Here is an 18,880-nt window from a genome sequence, read left to right as displayed (position 1 = left end):
TGTAGACAGGAAAGCGTAGTCTCCCAACCACATCAATTATAAGAAGACCAGGATCTTAAACTCAGCTTGATAGAGTGTAACTTGTTTTGAATCAATTCAGACCAACAGCAGCGAAGGTGGCTAGAGATTACAGCAAAATAATGAGAATAGAATACCTCTATACGAAACTGGAAGGTCGTGTTCCACTGATCATGCAGCAGAATCTGCCTCCTCATTCCTTTGAGCATCAACACGCCCAGGTACCCAGCAGAAAACGATTTCTTTGTTTTAGCTAGAAATGTGACACAACCAAAGTTGTATATGAAGAACTATGGGATGAGGCGAATTAAATTTTTGTATAGCTTGCAAAGTACTAAAGGAGTCGGAGACTACCACAAACAATGAGGTAGGCTTGGGCATAATATGGATAATCGCTATGAGAATCACATACAGTTCAGCTGTAAAGATGCTAGCCAAGTCTAATATATGACCTCATACAGCACTATCCGGGAACACTGCTGCAAACCTGATACCATCAGAGGATTCAGAATCATCAATGTAAACTGCAATGGCCCAAGAATGAGACCAGAAGTGATTAAGAAAAAGGGAGCGAGAAGCCATTGTAGGTATTTGAGATTTCGCGCACAGCAGTGGGGAAGAACAGACACGAACTGTTGGAACCTCCCAAGAGGAAAGAGAAAAGTTAGATGCTAGATGTACATATAAAGGGGTGGCAACTAAAGAGAAGTCAAGAGTGAAGATGAAGAGAAAACGGGCGGCAAATAAATAATGGACCTCCATTAATGTCCGTTACTATCCTGTATGTAGGATTGTGAGGGTGATGAAAGTGGACAAAATAATGGAAGCAATGGGCATCACAGCAATCTTTCAAGGATGGAACATTCGCCTCTGCATTTAGGCTCTTGACGGGAGGAGCGAAAAGCACCTAAACAAACGCAATCTCTGATGATGGATGGGATCAAGTTTAGAAAGAGTTGCAGGAAAGGCTGCAGAACACATCTGGTCACTATAGTCTAGTTTCGATAAAATTAGGGCCTGAATGCAGGAGTTCAACGATAACCCCCCCCCCCCCACATACACACACACAAAAGATGAGTGAGGGTTTTAAGGAAGTTCAGCTGGCTACAGCAAGCTGCTTTCAGGGAGGTATTGTGAGGTTTCCAGGACAGCCGGCGATCAAACAGAAGGCCAAGAAATCTGACCGTATCACTCTCAGGGATATGGGAGCCATACAGGTACAATGGAGGATCAAAGACAACAGAATGACTGGTAAAAGTATTTTGATGCATTTTAGCACCAGAAAATTTAAACCCATGCATAGTGGTCCAATGGGAAACATGGTTGACAGCATTCTGGAGAGAGGCTGCTACTAGGTGACAGTCAGTGCCTGCACAGGCTATAGCAGTCGTCGATATATAATGACCAGGGTCGCTAGACGGCCCTAAACCTTAGTGGTGCTTGCTTCCACAATTGCCTTTCCAAGTGGGTTTTGTCCCACTTAATCCGAGGAAATTTGGATGAACTTGTTTTAGACCTGGAATATATTTTGGATTGCTAAACTGAGTGTTGTGTAATACATTTAGCAACTTTTTTTAATACAGTAGTACCTGTATAAAAATAGGTTGTATAATATACCTTGTATAGTTTACCCATTCACTCTCTACAGGAAATTACACTAGCGACCCTTGATGTGGAAGGTTGAAGCTGGTGAAAGGCTCTTGATACAAGGAAATGGAGCTGCACTTCCCTTTCTTGAAAGGAACCTAATTACCTCCCACTGTCCAGGAGCTGTATGATCCATGCAGGCTTATTAGTGTTAGAAGTATCACATAATAGTAAATTCACAAAATGCAAAATGATAGTGAGGTGCACTCTATAACATAGAAGACAAAAATTTTAGGAAAATAACTAGTAATACATTGGCAAAAAAATTTATTATGTGAAGTAATATGTGTTTATCACCAGTATTAATACTCAGGATATGAAGGCATTTGGTGCAAGCCATGAGAGGGTGAGAAGGATTCAATGTTCCAACAGTTACTGTACTGATAACAAAAAATGTTTGATATATTACAAGTATATACAAGATATGCTACAATCAGTAGTCTTAATCCTTCAAGAACCAGCTTCAGGTCATAAATAATATAAAAATAGAGCAACATATTCACAATTTGCACAAGAATCTCAACATTATAAATTTTCACACAGAAGCAAGAATACAGAGAAAAAGACTGAATAATCTTCTGTTTTTCTGTTTCTTTGTGATAATTAATATAATACAGTATAGATTAACTCATCATTTGATTTCCAAATCATTTAACAATTCCTGCCATAAGCCAGTGTCCATTAGCAAGTTATTGTAATTAGGTAGATTAAGACAAAAAAATCTTCCTTTCTCAAGTGAGAATTGTGCACTATTTAGCATTTTACAAATAATAAATGAAAATCCAAACTGCACAAATTTGCAAATGATATACAGTATAACATAGCTTTATAAATATCAACTCACTACATGAAGCCAAGACTAACCAATGATTTATGACTTGTTAGTGGCAAGTTTTTACACAAGCTGTTCTAAAGTCCACAAAGCATGGTTCTGGGATCTTCAACAGACTGCTTGATCTTCCTCAAAAATGTTACTGCCTCCCTCCCATCAATGAGTCGATGATCGTAAGTCAGTGCGATGTACATCATGGGCTTAATCACCACCTAGTAAAACAATACCATATATCTTGTTAATTTCACAATAACATGAAAATATGTGATAGAAAAGTATTGTTAATAGACTTGACTCAGTATCACTGTGGCAAATTATTCAAGCCAAATAGGTGATGTGACTTGATGCAATACTACTAGGTCTAAGTCTGCATTACAGTGGTTTTACTGTTATAATTTAACATTCATATTATCCAGAGGCAAATGTCTCACTCTTAGGATATGCAAATTAGTATATAAATATTCAAATCTTAAAATATTTGAAGTTATCAGTGAAGACCAAATAATACCTATACCACTTTCCCCTTAAACCTTGTCAGCTCCCAGAAAAAAGTTCATCAAAGATATACAAGACAGATTTTAATAATATTCTAGATCAGCATAAAAGTATCTACTTGGCTCTTTGTCCATTACAGGAAAATTAAACAAATTTGTAAGATTTACCTGTCATCTTCATTCATGAGACAGAATTTAAGAAAAGACCAGCAATCCAGCCTGAATGTAAAACATTTAGCAGCCTTGTGCTTCACACCCATATAACATGACAGTAATATTTTCCTTAGTGGTTGCTGTCAACCAACCTATTCCCTATAACCAATTAACTACTGTCCCTAAGTTGTGATTTAGTATATCAAATAGAAAAATGCAAAAATAATGAAAAGGCTGATATACTGTACTCAGCAGCACTGTATATTTAAACCTTTGAAAACTTTAAAACCTCACCTGTCCATTCTTTGCTACTGGCCGATCAAATATGCCATGCATACCCAAAATGGCAGACTGAGGTGGATTAATAATAGGAGTACCAAACAGAGAACCAAATACTCCTCCATTGCTTATAGTGAAGGTCCCACCATCCATGTCCTCTACAGCCAGAGATCCGGTGCGGGCTTTTTCACCCAATTCCATGATACCCTTCTCAATATCCAGGTAGTTCATTCCCTCTACATTGCGGAGAACTGGTACAACCAGGCCCTGGAAAAATAGGTAAGAAAATATTGTGAAAAATTTGCTTTAAATACTATCAATATTTAGGTCTTTATTCTTAATATAAATTTGAACTTTCTCAAAGGAAATTTAATTAAGATGTAGTGTATACTGGTAGGAGTTTGAACATATACTGCTCAAGGCTAGATGAGATAACATTCTTTATACTCAACTTTGGAATACAAGTGCATTACTGGACTATACATTAAAATACTTAAATAATTTTGAAATACAGTAGTAAAACTTTTTCTTTGCCATAATGCCACTGAATGTACTAAGTGTTACATATACCAGTATAAGCTGTTTGCCATCATGTCATCATGGACTAAAATCATTAAAAAAATGTTTCCGGCACCTTGTTGAATCTATGCCATGAAGAAATCAGGGCCCCACCCAGTACTAGAAGTGGCCACTGAGTTTAAATTTAAACAAAGCTTCTGAAATACTGCTAATGCATATACTATAGTACTTAATAGAAAACTAAATAAAAAAATGTATCTAGTAGGAACACTTATTTTTTAACATGCTACACACTGGCCGTCTCCCACATAACTAGGGTAATCCAAAAGATAAGAAACGCTTTTATCATCACCCATTCTATTTCTGTCTTGCCAGAAGCATACTGTTACACTTTAGTTAACCCTCCAAACTGCAACATCCCCACCCCTCTTTCAGAGTGCAGTCTGGCTAACTGGTGTCCCCAAATTCCTTCACGTTACCTTGTTCACACTCCAACAACACACCAAATCATAAAAACCAGTAGGAACACATCTTTATGAAATGCATCTTGGTAACCAAAACAGAAATTTTCTTACATTAAAATTTTACAACAAGTAAGCCTATTTATAATAATGGAATGTGAGAACAAATTTAATGGGGGCACGTCACAAGCGGTGCTCCTCAGGGGTCAGTGTTGGGCCCGTTGTTGTTCACAATTTACATAAACGACGTAGACGAGGGAATAAATAGCGACATAAGCAAATTTGCTGATGACACCAAAATAGGCCGTCCAATTCATTCTAATGAGGACACTAGAGCACTCCAGGATGATTTGAATAGACTGATGCAATGGTCGGAAAAGTAGCAGATGCAGTCTAATATTGACAAATGCAAAGTTCTAAATGTTGGACAGGTAAATAACCATGCCACATATAAACTAAATAATGTAGATCTTAATACTACTGATTGCAAAAAGGATTTAGGAGTTCTGGTTAGCAGTAATCTAAAACCAAGACAACAGTGCATTAGTGTTTGCAATAAAGCTAACAGAATTCTTGGCTTCATATCTAGAAGTATAAATAATAGAAGTCCTCAGGTTGTTCTTCAACTCTATATATCCTTGGTTAGGCCTCATTTAGATTATGCTGCTCAGTTCTGGTCACCGTATTACAGAATGGATATAAATGCTCTGGAAAACGTACAGAGGAGGATGACAAAGATGATCCCCTGTATCAGAAATCTTCCCTATGAGGATAAACTGAGGGCCCTGAATCTGCACTCTCTCGAAAGGTGTAGAATTAGGGGGGATATGATCAAGGTGTATAAATGGAAAACAGGAATAAATAAAGGGGATGTAAATAGCGTGCTGAAAATTTCCAGCCAAGACAGGACTCGCAGCAATGGTTTCAAGTTGGAAAAATTCAGATTCAGAAAGGATATAGGAAAGCACTGGTTTGGTAATAGAGTTGTGGATGAGTGGAACAAACTCCCGAGTACAGTTATTCAGGCTAAAACGTTGTGTAGTTTTAAAAATAGGTTAGATAAATACATGAGTGGGTGTGGGTGGGTGTGAGTTGGACCTGACTAGCTTGTGCTGCTGGGTCTGGTGCAGTGCTCCATCCTTGAGTGGAGATGATCAGACTGGGTGGGTCATTGAGCTAATCCAGGGAGGGGTTTCATTGGTCTAATCCAAGGGGGAAGGGGGCATGGACCTGCTTTGCATGGGTCAGTAGGCATGTTGCAGTGTTCTTTCTTTCTTATGTTCTTATTACAACATTTACCTTTGGTGTAGCCACAGCAACAGAAATGTCCACATAATCCCTGTAGACAATTTCACTACCATCTATGACTGCATTAACTGTAGGTTGATGGGTGAGAGCATATGCAGATGCCTTCACAAATGCAGACATAAAGCCCAACTTGATCCCATGTTTCTTTAAAAATTGGTCACCAACACTCTTCCGAAGCTCCATGATATTACTAGAATGGTAAAAAAAGTAACTTAGTATTCAACATAAATTTTATAGGATCTGAATGATGTGCCATTGATAACATTAAAGAAGAGACACATTGCAAAGCATTTTCCCCCCAAAAAAAGTTTACACTGCAATATATCTTTTCTTCAATAAATTTTATATTACAGTATTATTTTTTAATACACTGGCTGTCTCCCACCAAGGTAGGATGATTAAAAAAGAGAAAACACATTCATCATCATTCAATCAGTCACTGTCTTGCCAGAAGCATGCTGGCATCACAACTTTCACATGGCCCTCCAAACTACAACAACCTTACCCTGAGAGTGGAGGTACTGTACTTTCCACCTCTAGAACTCAAATCTGCCTAACTGGCTTCTTGAATCCCTTCATAAATGCTACACCTCACTCACACTACAGCATGTCATAAAAACCACTTGTCTTCACTCGCTCCCATCTAATGCACTCACAAAAGCCTTTAGGATGCCCAAGTCCCTAGAACTCAAAACAACCTTTACTGCCTTCCTCCCAGCCCTTCCCAGGATGATCCCTACCCCACCATTCTTCCACCCCAAATTTATGCACCCTCCTAGTCATCCTATTTTTCTCCACCCTCTTATTTTTTTTTTTTAGATTTAGATGTAGATTTTTTTATTTTGACAAATTACATGGTTGTACAGAGGTATATGATAGCTGGGTGTACATGCCAAAAGCCTCTCTGTATGCTGAGCATTTTGGGGAAACTTAAAGATTAACTTAAGAATAATAAGGCAATAATACATAGTTCACATGGTCATTCGGTGAGTTAGAGCGAGTACAGGAGAATTTAATATTATACCAGGTGATGCTACATGGTTTTGATAAGTCTAGTCGAGACTTTTTACACTATTGAATTAGTTAATAAAGATTACAGTATTACAATGTAACAATTTAAAACAATTTACGGTTTGATGTTTACAGTTTAGTACTATTTAAAGCAACAAAATCTGGTATTACAATGGAACAGTTTACATTATGATGCACTGTATTACAATCTACTACAGTACTATTTAAAACAGTGAAAAGTACAGACATCCTAATTTCAAAGTAATAAATGGTTGAGCATTCATCAACACAACCTGATTACCCACTCCCAACAGCCCTTAGTCAGTAGAAAGGGGCTGGTGACCCCTTCTATATAAATTACTAAATGCAAAAAGAAAAACTATGTTTCTTCTTTTTTGGGTCACCCTGCCTTGGTGGGAGACAGCCATTGTGTTAAAAAAAATAATAAGCACTATACCTATATAAGATAACTATTTCCCAAAAGTAGGTTAACAGTGTACTGTTTTGTCATTATTTAATTTTTGTAACTATTTAAGCAATGCATTTTACCAACTTACCTCATATCCAACTCATTGAAGGTAGTTAACATTGCATTGGTGTCCTGTGCTTCTTTGAGTCGTTGAGCAATACGCTGTCTCATACGTGACATTTTCACTCGTTGTTCAGTACGAGTTCCACTAATTTCTTGGCTATAGTCTGCTGGTGGTACCTGAAAAAAATATGACATTATAATAAAGTATCACATGAATTTATAAACCAAATTAGTATTTTTATACCCGAGAAAAATGATCAGAGAAATTGATGAGAAATTTACAGTAAGTGAAACAACCTTTTTTTTTTTTAATAGATTCCATGCTACAGAGAAGAGCTTTAAAGTAAAAAAAACAAAAACTATTATTCTCCTCTTATGGATTATAGCAACTTTCATGATAGTATCAAAAAAGGAACCAGAAACAGGTAACTATATGAAATGATACAGTAAATGCACGATAAGCTATACTTCAAGTAAACTATTATCTTTTTTTTTTTTTTTTAACAAGTTGGCCGTCTCCCACCAAGGCAGGGTGACCCAAAAAGAAAGAAAATCTCCAAAAAGAAAATACTTTCATCATCATTCAACTCTTTCACCTCACTCACACATAATCACTGTTTTTGCAAAGGTGCTCAGAACACAACAGCTTAGAAGCATATATGTATAAAGATACACAACATATCCCTCCAAACTTCCCATTTCCAGGACTCAAGTCCGGCTATATAAAAATACGTAAATGGTTTCCCTGAATCCCTTCACTAAATATTACCCTGCTTACACTCCAACAGATTGTCAGGTTCCAAATACCATTCGTCTCCATTCACTCCTATCGAACACGCTCACGCACGCCTGCTGGAAGTCCAAGCCCCTCGCCCACAAAACCTCCCTTACCCTTTCCTTCCAACCTTTTCGAGGACGACACCTACCCCGCCTTCCTTCCCCTACAGATTTAAATGCTCTCCATGTCATTCTACGTTGATCCATTCTCCCTAAATGACCAAACCACCTCAACAACCCCTCTTCAGCCCTCTGACTAATACTTTTATTAACTTCACACCTTGTCCTAATTTCCACACTCCGAAATTTCTGCATAATATTTACACCACACATTGCCCTTAGACAGGACATCTCCACTGCCTCCAACTGCCTCCTCGCTGCTGCATTCACAACCCAAGCTTCACACCCATATAAGAGTGTTGGTACTACTATACTTTCATACATTCCCTTCTTTGCCTCCATAGATAACGTTTTTTGTCTCCACATATACCTCAACGCACCACTCACCTTTTTTCCCTCATCAATTCTATGATTAACCTCATCCTTCATAAATCCATCCGCCAACACGTCAACTCCCAAGAATCTGAAAACATTCACTTCTTCCATAGTCCTCCTCCCCAATTTGATATCCAATTTTTCTTTATCTAAATCATTTGATACCCTCATCACCTTACTCTTTTCTATGTTCACTTTCATCTTTCTACCCTTACACACACTCCCAAACTCGTCCACTAACCTTTGCAATTTTTCTTTAGAATCTCCCATAAGCACAGTATCATCAGCAAAAAGCAACTGTTATTATCATAATTATTATCATCATAATAATTAATAATAATTAGTAGCAGTATCAGTGGTTGTAGTTATAGTTGTTGGTTATAGTAGTAGTAGTTATTGTGGTAGTAGTAGTAGTTATTGTGGTAGTAATTGTATTATTAGTAGTAACTGTAGTAATAGTAGTTTTTTTTTTTTTCAACAAGTCAGCCGTCTCCCACCGAGGCAGGGTGACCCAAAAAAGAAAGAAAATCCCCAAAAAGAAAATACTTTCATCATCATTCAACACTTTCACCACACTCACACATTATCACTGTTTTTGCAGAGGTGCTCAGAATACAACAGTTTAGAAGCATATACGTATAAAGATACACAACATATCCCTCCAAACTGCCAATATCCCAAAACCCCTCCTTTAAAGTGCAGGCATTGTACTTCCCATTTCCAGGACTCAAGTCCGACTATATGAAAATAACCGGTTTCCCCGAATCCCTTCACTAAATATTACCCTGCTCACACTCCAACAGATCGTCAGGTCCCAAGTATCATTCGTCTCCATTCACTCCTATCTAACACGCTCATGCACGCTTGCTGGAAGTCCAAGCCCCTCGCCCACAAAACCTCCTTTACCCCCTCTTTCCAACCCTTTCGAGGACGACCCCTACCCCTCCTTCCTTCCCCTATAGATTTATATGCTTTCCATGTCATTCTACTTTGATCCATTCTCTCTAAATGACCAAACCACCTCAACAACCCCTCTTCTGCCCTCTGACTAATGCTTTTATTAACTCCACACCTTTTCCTAATTTCCACACTCCAAATTTTTATTTTATTTTATTTTATTTTGTTTCTGTTTGTTTTTGTTGCTGTTTTAGCACCTTGAGCATCCAGAACTCTTGTATGAGTGAGTTAGACAGGAGTAAATGGAGACGAGTGGTTTATTAATGAACGAGCTGTTGGAGTAAGAGGAAAGTAACTTTTATGAAGATTCATGGAAACTGGAAAGCCAGGGCATTAATTCACTAACCTTAACCTCAGCCTGATGGATGAAAGACGAATGCTTGATTGCCGCTACAGGAATTGAAGCCAATGGTGCTCCCGGTGGTGGGGCAGCTGGTGGGGCAGTTTTTGGAATAGGACCAGCTGCAGCAGCAGCAGGTGGTGTTGGAGCCTTGGTTGCAGCTGCTGCCACAGCAGCTGTGGCAGCTGCTGCAGCAACAGCAGGGGCCTCAACAGGAGATTCCTTCTTGGTAGGAGCAGCCCCAGCAGTTCCTGCCTCTATTTTACAAATAGGTTGACCAGGAGTGACTGTTGATCCATCCTCAACCATGATCTCTCTAACAACACCAGCAACAGGGGAATTCACTGGCTTCTTACCGCATTTTTTTTCCTACTGCGCACACCCACCACACAGACCCATTCTCTCACATCTAGGCTTATCAGCCTTTTCCTGCGATGTCTCAAAGGGTTAATTCACTAACCTTAACCTCAGAAACACCAGAAGTTTATAAACATCAATATACAGCCATAAACAACACCAGCAACAGGGGAATTCACTGGCATTGATGTCTGAAACGCCAGAAGTTTATAAACATCAATATACAGCCATAAACAAACATACTGTTAACCATCATTTATAGAAGATGTCTCCTGTACTAAATAAGTTATTCAGTATGAAAGAAAAAAGCAGCAAGTGTGGAGAAATTCTCCAGTAAAGGGGGTATTACCAACAGATCTCATGATACATGGGTGATTCATGCAAACCCAAGTATCACTATGCATTTCAGATGATAGTGATATGCTGAGATATGTTCCTTTGGGGCAAATTCGTTTCTAACCCAATTATTAATCTACAGCCACGGTGGGTTCTGGAACGGCACCCCAAAGGGATGGCCAGGGAGAGGTTGCTGGACATCGTGCTGTTAACAGATAAGTACCAAATGCAATGTTGCTTCATGCAGGAAAGTGTACTTATCTAACCAGTTTTCCACAGTAAGTGAAGACAGGGACAAATTAACATGTTATTGGAAGTACAGTGCCTGCACTCTGAAGGAGGGGTGTTAATGTTGCAGTTTAAAAACTGTAGTGTAAAGCACCCTTCTGGCAAGACAGTGATGGAGTGAATGATGGTGAAAGTTTTTCTTTTTCGGGCCACCCTGCCTTGGTGGGAATCGGCCAGTGTGATAATAAATAAATAATATTGGGAAAACAGCACTAACTGAAAGAAAAATATGAAATTAAAGAAAATATTGCCATCTATAAGGTGGTAATGCTAAATACACAGATAACTTCCCAAAATCATTGAACTATATTTTTATGATTTTTTTTTCAACACGTCAGCCGTCTCCCACCGAGGCAGGATGACCCAAAAAAGAAACACTTTCACCACCATTCAAACAATCACTGTCTTTGCAAAGGAGCTCAGATATGACAGTTTAGATGCCACTTCAAACAGCCAATATCTCAAACCCCTCCTTTAAAGTACATCATTGTACTTCCCACCATAAATACAATAACATCAATTTTCTAACTCCAGCATTGTAATACCTCTTAAACAAGTTTAGCTCTACCCAAAATGAGTTGAATTTTCACAACTATTATTTACCGACATACACAACTGAATAATTTATTAGTATACAAGAACCTAAGCAAAAACAAGATTAACAGTAATTATGTTTTAGTTAGAACAAGACGTAAAGGTGATTTTGCACCATCCAATATTGCAAACCATGAAACAAAAAAGTTAGAGAACTTACAATACTCCACGCATTACTGACTTATAATTTCCTACCATGAGTGTTACCTTATTTGTCTGTAACCCTTTTGATTTCTTTATTTATAACTAGGGCTTTAGGAAGACCTGCCTAGCATGGGCCACTAAAACTATAGCAATGCTTATCTTTGTTTATTCTTTTTAGATTGCATTTTTAATGTAATTTTCTATAATATATTCAAGGATATAAGTTATCTCAAAATTTTTTAAAACAAATTCTTACTCAGAAAAAACTTAAACTACCCATTGAAGAAGTCAATACATCCTACAATTTAACAAGATAGATTTACAACCACCAAAATCAAATTCTAAATTTATTATTAGCATAGGTATTAACGTGGCATTTCTAATATTACAAAACACGTTGTAACTGAATGTCCTTCCTTATTAGAGAAAAGGATGTTCTACTGACATCATCAGATAAACAGATCTTATAAGCCCCTGAAGACCATTATGTTTTGATCCCTGTAGTAAGAACATAACAAAAAGTCACACTGGCCCCTAATACCCACCTTGTCAGTTTCAATTTCTGCCACAGGTTCATCCTCACTAACACTGTCCCCTACTTCTTTCATCCACCTGATGTCACCTTCTGTGATAGACTCTGCAAAAGGTGGCACTTCCACCAGCTTCATCTCACCAACTATGAAACAAATAATTAATGCTGTACTTGAAGCAGATAACTCAGTTTTATTTATTTTCAATTTTGTCACTACAATCTCAACATTAAAATTGTCATAGTCATTCTTATGAAACCTCACCCCAGAAGTTAAATACGTATACAATTAAGTCTTCTGTACCGACTGTATTTACTTTTTCCATTTGTAAGATAATCATCATTTCATCCATGAAGGGATAATACAGTGCCTGAGGGAATGGAAATCGCTTAAGTTCAGTCCAAGGAAAGGCAGGGTAGAGCTAATTCCTTAGATCAACAGCCCCTCACCGGTAACTCTCTGGAGGGGTCCGTTTTTTAAGAAAATTACGGTACATCAAACTAATAATTTACTTACACATTGTAGGTGATGCATGGAAGCATCGAACCACTTCAGCCTGCTGCTTGTACTGATGATTGCATCTGGGAACACAGACTTTCTTAGAATTTAATGAAAATGAAGAGTTCATATGTTTCACAATCTTGCAAATTATTAACTATTTTTTTATTACAGCTGAAGGTGCTGTATGGAAGTTTTGTTAAAGAAACTAATCACAATGTCTAAAAGTAATGCCTTAATATGTAAAATTACAAATTCCACTGACAAAAGAAAGCCCTGAATAGAAAGAAAATACTCAAGCCCATAACAGGCTTTGCAGATTCTATACTCAAAGTCCTCCTCGGGAAGTCTTTTGGAGGAATTTTCTGACAACATTTCAGTTCATCCTGTACAATTACCTTCACAACAGTTGATTTAATAATGATCCACAATGTACTGTAACATTTAAGTTACCTCTCCACAATACTGTACATGTAAATTTTTCCAGCCACAGTACTATGGATTTTCTTCTTTAATATTCTTAAACAAAATTATGCACTAAAATAAAATAAATTCCAAACTTACAGAAAAGTATATGATGACGAAGGGACCCGATGAAGCTTTCGAGAAGTGGACATGCCTATAAAGACCATAGAAAATAGTAAATACAATGGTAAATACAGTGGACCCCCGGTTAACGAACTTTTTTCATTCCAGTAGTATGTTCAGGTGCCAGTACTGACCGAATTTTTTCCCATAAGGAATATTGTGAAGTAGATTAGTCCATTTCAGACCCCTAAACATACACGTACAAACGCACTTACATAAATACACTTACATAATTGGTCGCATTTGGAGGTGATCGTTAAGCGGGGGTCCACTGTACAATGAAATAAATATTTTTTTTTACTTAAGAACTGCACATCTGGAAGGTTACATGAGGCAACCTCAAAGTTCTGAGGGGTTATACAAAATTAAAATGAAAGATATAGTAAAAATAAACTAAAATATAAAACACAGCAAATAGTGCATTTCTTAATTTTCTATGAAAATACTGTATTTCTCCTGGTAGTACTGTACTAATTCCTATTTTGAAAACCACTGTGAAAATCCTATTCAATGCTGTACTATGAAGGGATTAAAGTTTCACTTTAATCCCTTCATTATCAAAGCTCCAAAGTTAAAAGTGTTCACAGTGTCTGCATTTAAAAAAAAATTCTGAAATGATAAGAGAATCTTTTTCTGAGGGTAATGACACCAAAAATATAAAGTGTGATGGAAAACTTATGGAATTACATAGACGCAAAGTTAGTGGTTTGTGACCAATTTACATGTCAACGATTTCACTAGTTTTGAGTTTATATTAAGCCTGCTCCACTGCCCAGTTCGAATAAATTCTTAACTATTTCATGAGTATTCCTTCTGTTCTACTGACTGAGCAGAAGAAACCACCCATTCCACTTCTGTTCTATTGACTGAGGGCAAGTAACCACCCATTCCACTATCAAAACTACCCTATAAAGTGCACAGAAGTTGGTAATTTGGCCAATTTATGCAAAATTCAAAAAATTCTAATATAAAAACATTTTCTCAGTTTATTAATCTCACCCCCTGGCCCCTCCTATATTACACTTGCCTTCTATTTTAAATTCATGACAAAAAAAAAAAATTGAAGATTTACTCTATTTCCAGATAATAAAATATAACCAGGAATGATTAGTCATGGTTTACTGGATCCCAATAACTGCAATAGTCCCAGCAAAAAAACCATAAAACAGCCTTAACTATCCTCAGGAAAACTGGCAAAAAATCTAACGTTTCCACTACTTTGAGGCCAATTTCAAATGACTCCAGTTCTGAAGCCAACCAAATTATCTCCATATCAATAGTGTGTCTTCCATTCTATCGAATTACCAAGGAATAGCCAATAAAACCATAAAAACCATCCTAGGAAACACCTCAAAGTCACTATTTTAAACCAAATACGAGGTCAGAGTTTTGCTTTTCCCATCATGCACTGCATGAGGCAGAATTTTTTTTATACTGTGTACACTAGCCACAAACCCATTGTCTCATACCTAGGCCAAAATTTACCATTCACAGTTTGTCATGATGTAGGTTTACGTGGTGAGCCCTGGCCTCAATAGCGTCATCTAAGTGACGGACAGTGAAAAGATTATCAGAAAGTACACTATCAGGCTACTTACATCTCGTAGTCAACCCCAAAACCTGAAAAGAACAGGAGTAATTATTCTGAGCATAATCATTACTTATAGTGTGAATATATACAAAAATATCATCAATTAAAATACATGAATCAGGGGATTTATCAATGACTTATGATCTAAAACTGAATCTCAACTAAATTTGAATGTGTAAAACAGTTGTAAATGCGAGGGTCTTGGCAAGAGGCGTGGAATTAAAAGATAAAGAATCACACATAAAGTGGGAGTTGTCACAGTTGCTCTTTGCTGATGACACTGTGCTCTTGGGAGATTCTGAAGAGAAGTTGCAGAGATTGGTGGATGAATTTGGTAGGGTGTGCAAAAGAAGAAAATTAAAAGTGAATACAGGAAAGAGTAAGGTTATGAGGATAACAAAAAGATTAGGTGATGAAAGATTGGATATCAGATTGGAGGGAGAGAGTACGGAGGAGGTGAATGTATTCAGATATTTGGGAGTGGACGTGTCAGTGGATGGGTCTATGAAAGATGAGGTGAATCATAGAATTGATGAGGAGAAAAGGGTGAGTGGTGCACTTAGGAGTCTGTGGAGACAAAGAACTTTGTCCTTGGAGGCAAAGAGGGGAATGTATAAGAGTATAGTTTTACCAACGCTCTTATATGGGTGTGAAGCATGGGTGATGAATGTTGCAGCGAGGAGAAGGCTGGAGGCAGTGGAGATGTCATGTCTGAGGGCAATGTGTGGTGTGAATATAATGCAGAGAATTTGTAGTTTGGAAGTTAGGAGGAGGTGCGGGATTACCAAAACTGTTGTCCAGAGGGCTGAGGAAGGGTTGTTGAGGTGGTTCGGACATGTAGAGAGAATGGAGCGAAACAGAGTGACTTCAAGAGTGTATCAGTCTGTAGTGGAAGGAAGGCGGGGTAGGGGTCGGCCTAGGAAAGGTTGGAGGGAGGGGGTAAAGGAGGTTTTGTGTGCGAGGGGCTTGGACTTCCAGCAGGCATGTGTGAGCGTGTTTGATAGGAGTGAATGGAGACAAATGGTTTTTAATACTTGACGTGCTGTTGGAGTGTGAGCAAAGTAACATTTATGAAGGGGTTCAGGGAAACTGGCAGGCCGGACTTGAGTCCTGGAGATGGGAAGTACAGTGCCTGCACTCTGAAGGAGGGGTGTTAATGTTGCAGTTTTAAAAACTGTAGTGTAAAGCACCCTTCTGGCAAGACAGTGATGGAGTGAATGATGGTGAAAGTTTTTCTTTTTCGGGTCACCCTGTCTTGGTGGGAATCGGCCAGTGTGATAATAATAATAAAAAAAAAAATAAAAAAAAAATAAAAAAAAAAAAGAGTTGTATTTTGTGTTATTGAGATGTGATGTGTTATGATGTAATCTATGGAGTTATGTTTTTTTTTTTTTTCACAGTTGAATTTACAGGCTATAAAAACTGTTATCCTACCTCAGCTCGTTTCAAAGGCCAGCCTATTTAAGGTATACTACCACCCTCCAGGATGTGATACGACTTCAGTAAGAAAAAAGATGATGGCATAATTTATAAGAAGTAAAAATCTAATAGTAATTTATGAAATTAAAGTAAAATGTGTTTTACTGGAAAAACAAAATGAATATAAAAAATTTTGGCTTTGTTTGAATGCAAGAAGGAAGCTACAATTATTTAACTTATCTGGCAAGGTATTCCATATATTTTACCTTTGTATTACTCTTCACGTAGTTAAGGTACTTACCTGTTTTAAATTTTAAATATAATATTTATCACAAGGACCCCAATGGGAATAAGTCACTTTGTCTGACTTTTCTGGGTTATCCTAGGTAATCTACATATACAATGCTATGTATGATAATCTATGTAACTGTATTTGTGTATACCTGTGCCTAAATAAACTTACAGGTGCCATGCCTATGCATTCTGTTTGATATTTTGATGGTGTCATAGGAGTGAATAGTACATATAAAGAATCCCAGGAGACATTATTATTATTATCATCAAGGGGGAAACGCTAAACCCGTAGGACTATACAGCACCTGCGGGAGATGTGAAAGGTATTTAGGCTTAATTCAGGGAACTGGAGCACCGATCCAATTCCCTAGATCAAGAGCCCCTCACTAGCATCAAGGAACCTTCCTTGAGGGGTTCCCAGGAGACAAAAAGCGAGGAAAAATGGTCTTCTGTATATTTTGACCACCAGCTGAGGTTTATGTCTCTTGGGATTACCTTTCTCATCAATCAGTGTTCATTAAATAATACCTTGTTGGACCAGTGTTATGTATAAGTAAGTTCATTTAGGTACAGGAGCACATATAGTTATCATATATAGTAACATGTGATTACCTAAAACAACCCCAAAAACTCTGACTTATTTCCATTGGGATCTTTGTGATATTTCCAAATATTAAAGCAATCAGTTTCATCCCTTTCTATAGCTTCATTCATTAGGTATCCTTTAGCTCTCTTCCTGAACTGGTTCATACCGTCTCCATTGCACAATATACTTAATATTGGACAATTTACATAACAGGTTATGGCTAAGCTCAGCACTAAGCCAGCACTGGCCAGTAAGCCACTCATATATTCCTAGACTTGATGCATTCTTCATTTTTTTAAATACATTATTAGTGAAATACACAAGCATATTTTTTTTTATATTTTATTTAAAACAATGAGATACACAATGATAAATGTATACAAGCATATTAGAAGGTTAAGATCGAGACCTTTTAAGTGGTTTAGGACCTCAATGTCAATATCAAGGATTGCAATGTCAATATCAAGGATTGCAATGGAAATATCAAGGATTGCAATGGAAATATCAAGGATTGCAATGGAAATATCAAGGATTGCAATGGAAATATCAAGGATTGCAATGGAAATATCAAGGATTCCAATGGAAATATCAAGGGCCTCCATTGAGACATCAATGACCTACACTGGAAATATCAAGGACTCCAATGGAAACAAGTCATTAACTTTTTAAGTGTTATCCTAGATAATTTAAACACGTTAAAATGTATATGATAATTGTAATTGTGTGTATCTGTACTTAAATAAACTTAATTAAGTTCACGTGGGTCATTAAGGCTAACACCTGTACACTAACATCAACGATACTATAAACCTTTAAAGAGGGATGAAAGTGAACCTCATATATGAGAATACAAAACTCCTGGAGTATATTCATCGAGGTAGAAAAATAAATCAAGATATTAGAGCCTAATATTATGGTAGTAACAGCTGATCGCCGTGACGTCACGGGAATGCCGCAGTCATTATATTACTCCTCCAGCTGACAGATGTTGGTTATAATGACTCCCTGACACCCACACAACACTACACATGTAACCCTGACCTGCACCTCCGCCTGCGACGGCAACCGAGCCCAATATTTGCTGATATTCCTGACTGCTATCATGGCCGTCCTCTGCTCTGCCGGGGCCGTCAGGATCACTCTCCTTGTCACTCTTCCTCACATTAATCACCTCTTTTATTATTATTTTCTTAATTTTAGTACTTTATGTGCCTTATACCCTTCATATGAAGACCTCTCGTGTGATAATTTTGAAAAGTTATAATACGAAAAGTGTATAGGGAAGATTTGTAAAAAAAAATAGGGTGAAATATTCTAAGATGTCACTATTATTACATGTAGGGGGAGCGGAAAACTCGTAGGGGTTATATAGCGCATGAAATGGGAGGTACTTAGGTTCGATCCAAGGAAAAGGAACAAAAGTTTAATTCCTTGGATCAAGAACCCTTCGAGGGATGTAGAGTGATCCCTAGTATAGGATAAAATAATTACAGCCCTAATTATTTTTATTTTTTGGCAATAATTTATTGTTATATTTTTATACATCACTTTTTTAATTTTCTCTTTAATATTGAATCTTACACTTTATATAGTTTATTCTTAAAAACAAGAAAATAAGTCACTATGACTTTTTTGGATTATCGTAGATAATTTACACTATGTATGATAATTATACTTATGTGTACCTGTGTCTAAATAAACTTATTAACAGTCAACCCCATAATTGCACTTACATCCTGGATAACATTACCCTAAATCCTAGGATCTCGGTAATTGACCAAAACCACAGATACTGTCCCAATTAAACGCAATGAACCTTAAATCCAGCTTAC

At 37.4% G+C, this 18,880-nt stretch overlaps 1 protein-coding gene across 1 annotated transcript; it reads right to left on the bottom strand.

Annotated features, from left to right (window-relative positions):
* Window positions 1–1,917: 1,917 nt before the first annotated feature.
* LOC128703619 (dihydrolipoyllysine-residue succinyltransferase component of 2-oxoglutarate dehydrogenase complex, mitochondrial) lies at window positions 1,918–18,225 on the bottom strand. Its single transcript, XM_070101134.1, has 11 exons — window positions 18,090–18,225; window positions 14,757–14,778; window positions 13,135–13,189; window positions 12,589–12,653; window positions 12,088–12,218; window positions 11,606–11,614; window positions 9,830–10,171; window positions 7,280–7,431; window positions 5,703–5,901; window positions 3,439–3,690; window positions 1,918–2,709 (listed from the first exon to the last, which is right to left on the bottom strand). The coding sequence occupies exons 1-11, from the start codon at window positions 18,150–18,152 to the stop codon at window positions 2,575–2,577; spliced, it is 1,425 nt and encodes a 474-aa protein (XP_069957235.1). The 5' UTR covers window positions 18,153–18,225; the 3' UTR covers window positions 1,918–2,574.
* Window positions 18,226–18,880: the final 655 nt, after the last annotated feature.

This window comes from Cherax quadricarinatus, chromosome 76 (assembly GCF_038502225.1).
Source record: "Cherax quadricarinatus isolate ZL_2023a chromosome 76, ASM3850222v1, whole genome shotgun sequence".
Taxonomy (NCBI): domain Eukaryota; kingdom Metazoa; phylum Arthropoda; class Malacostraca; order Decapoda; family Parastacidae; genus Cherax; species Cherax quadricarinatus.
The sequence above is the reverse complement of the archived record's forward strand: the minus strand, read 5'-3'. Positions and strand labels throughout refer to the sequence as shown.

Bases quoted from the DNA above. Each gene is read 5' to 3' on its own strand.
- LOC128703619 (XM_070101134.1), bottom strand. From the start codon at position 18,152: ATGATAGCAGTCAGGAATATCAGCAAATATTGGGCTCGGTTGCCGTCG. The intron at 14,779-18,089 runs GTCAGGGTTACA...TGTTCTTTTCAG, and splicing joins CGTCGCAGGCGGAGGTGCAG to GTTTTGGGGTTGACTACGAG. The intron at 5,902-7,279 runs GTAAGTTGGTAA...TTACCATTCTAG, and splicing joins TTCAATGAGTTGGATATGAG to TAATATCATGGAGCTTCGGA.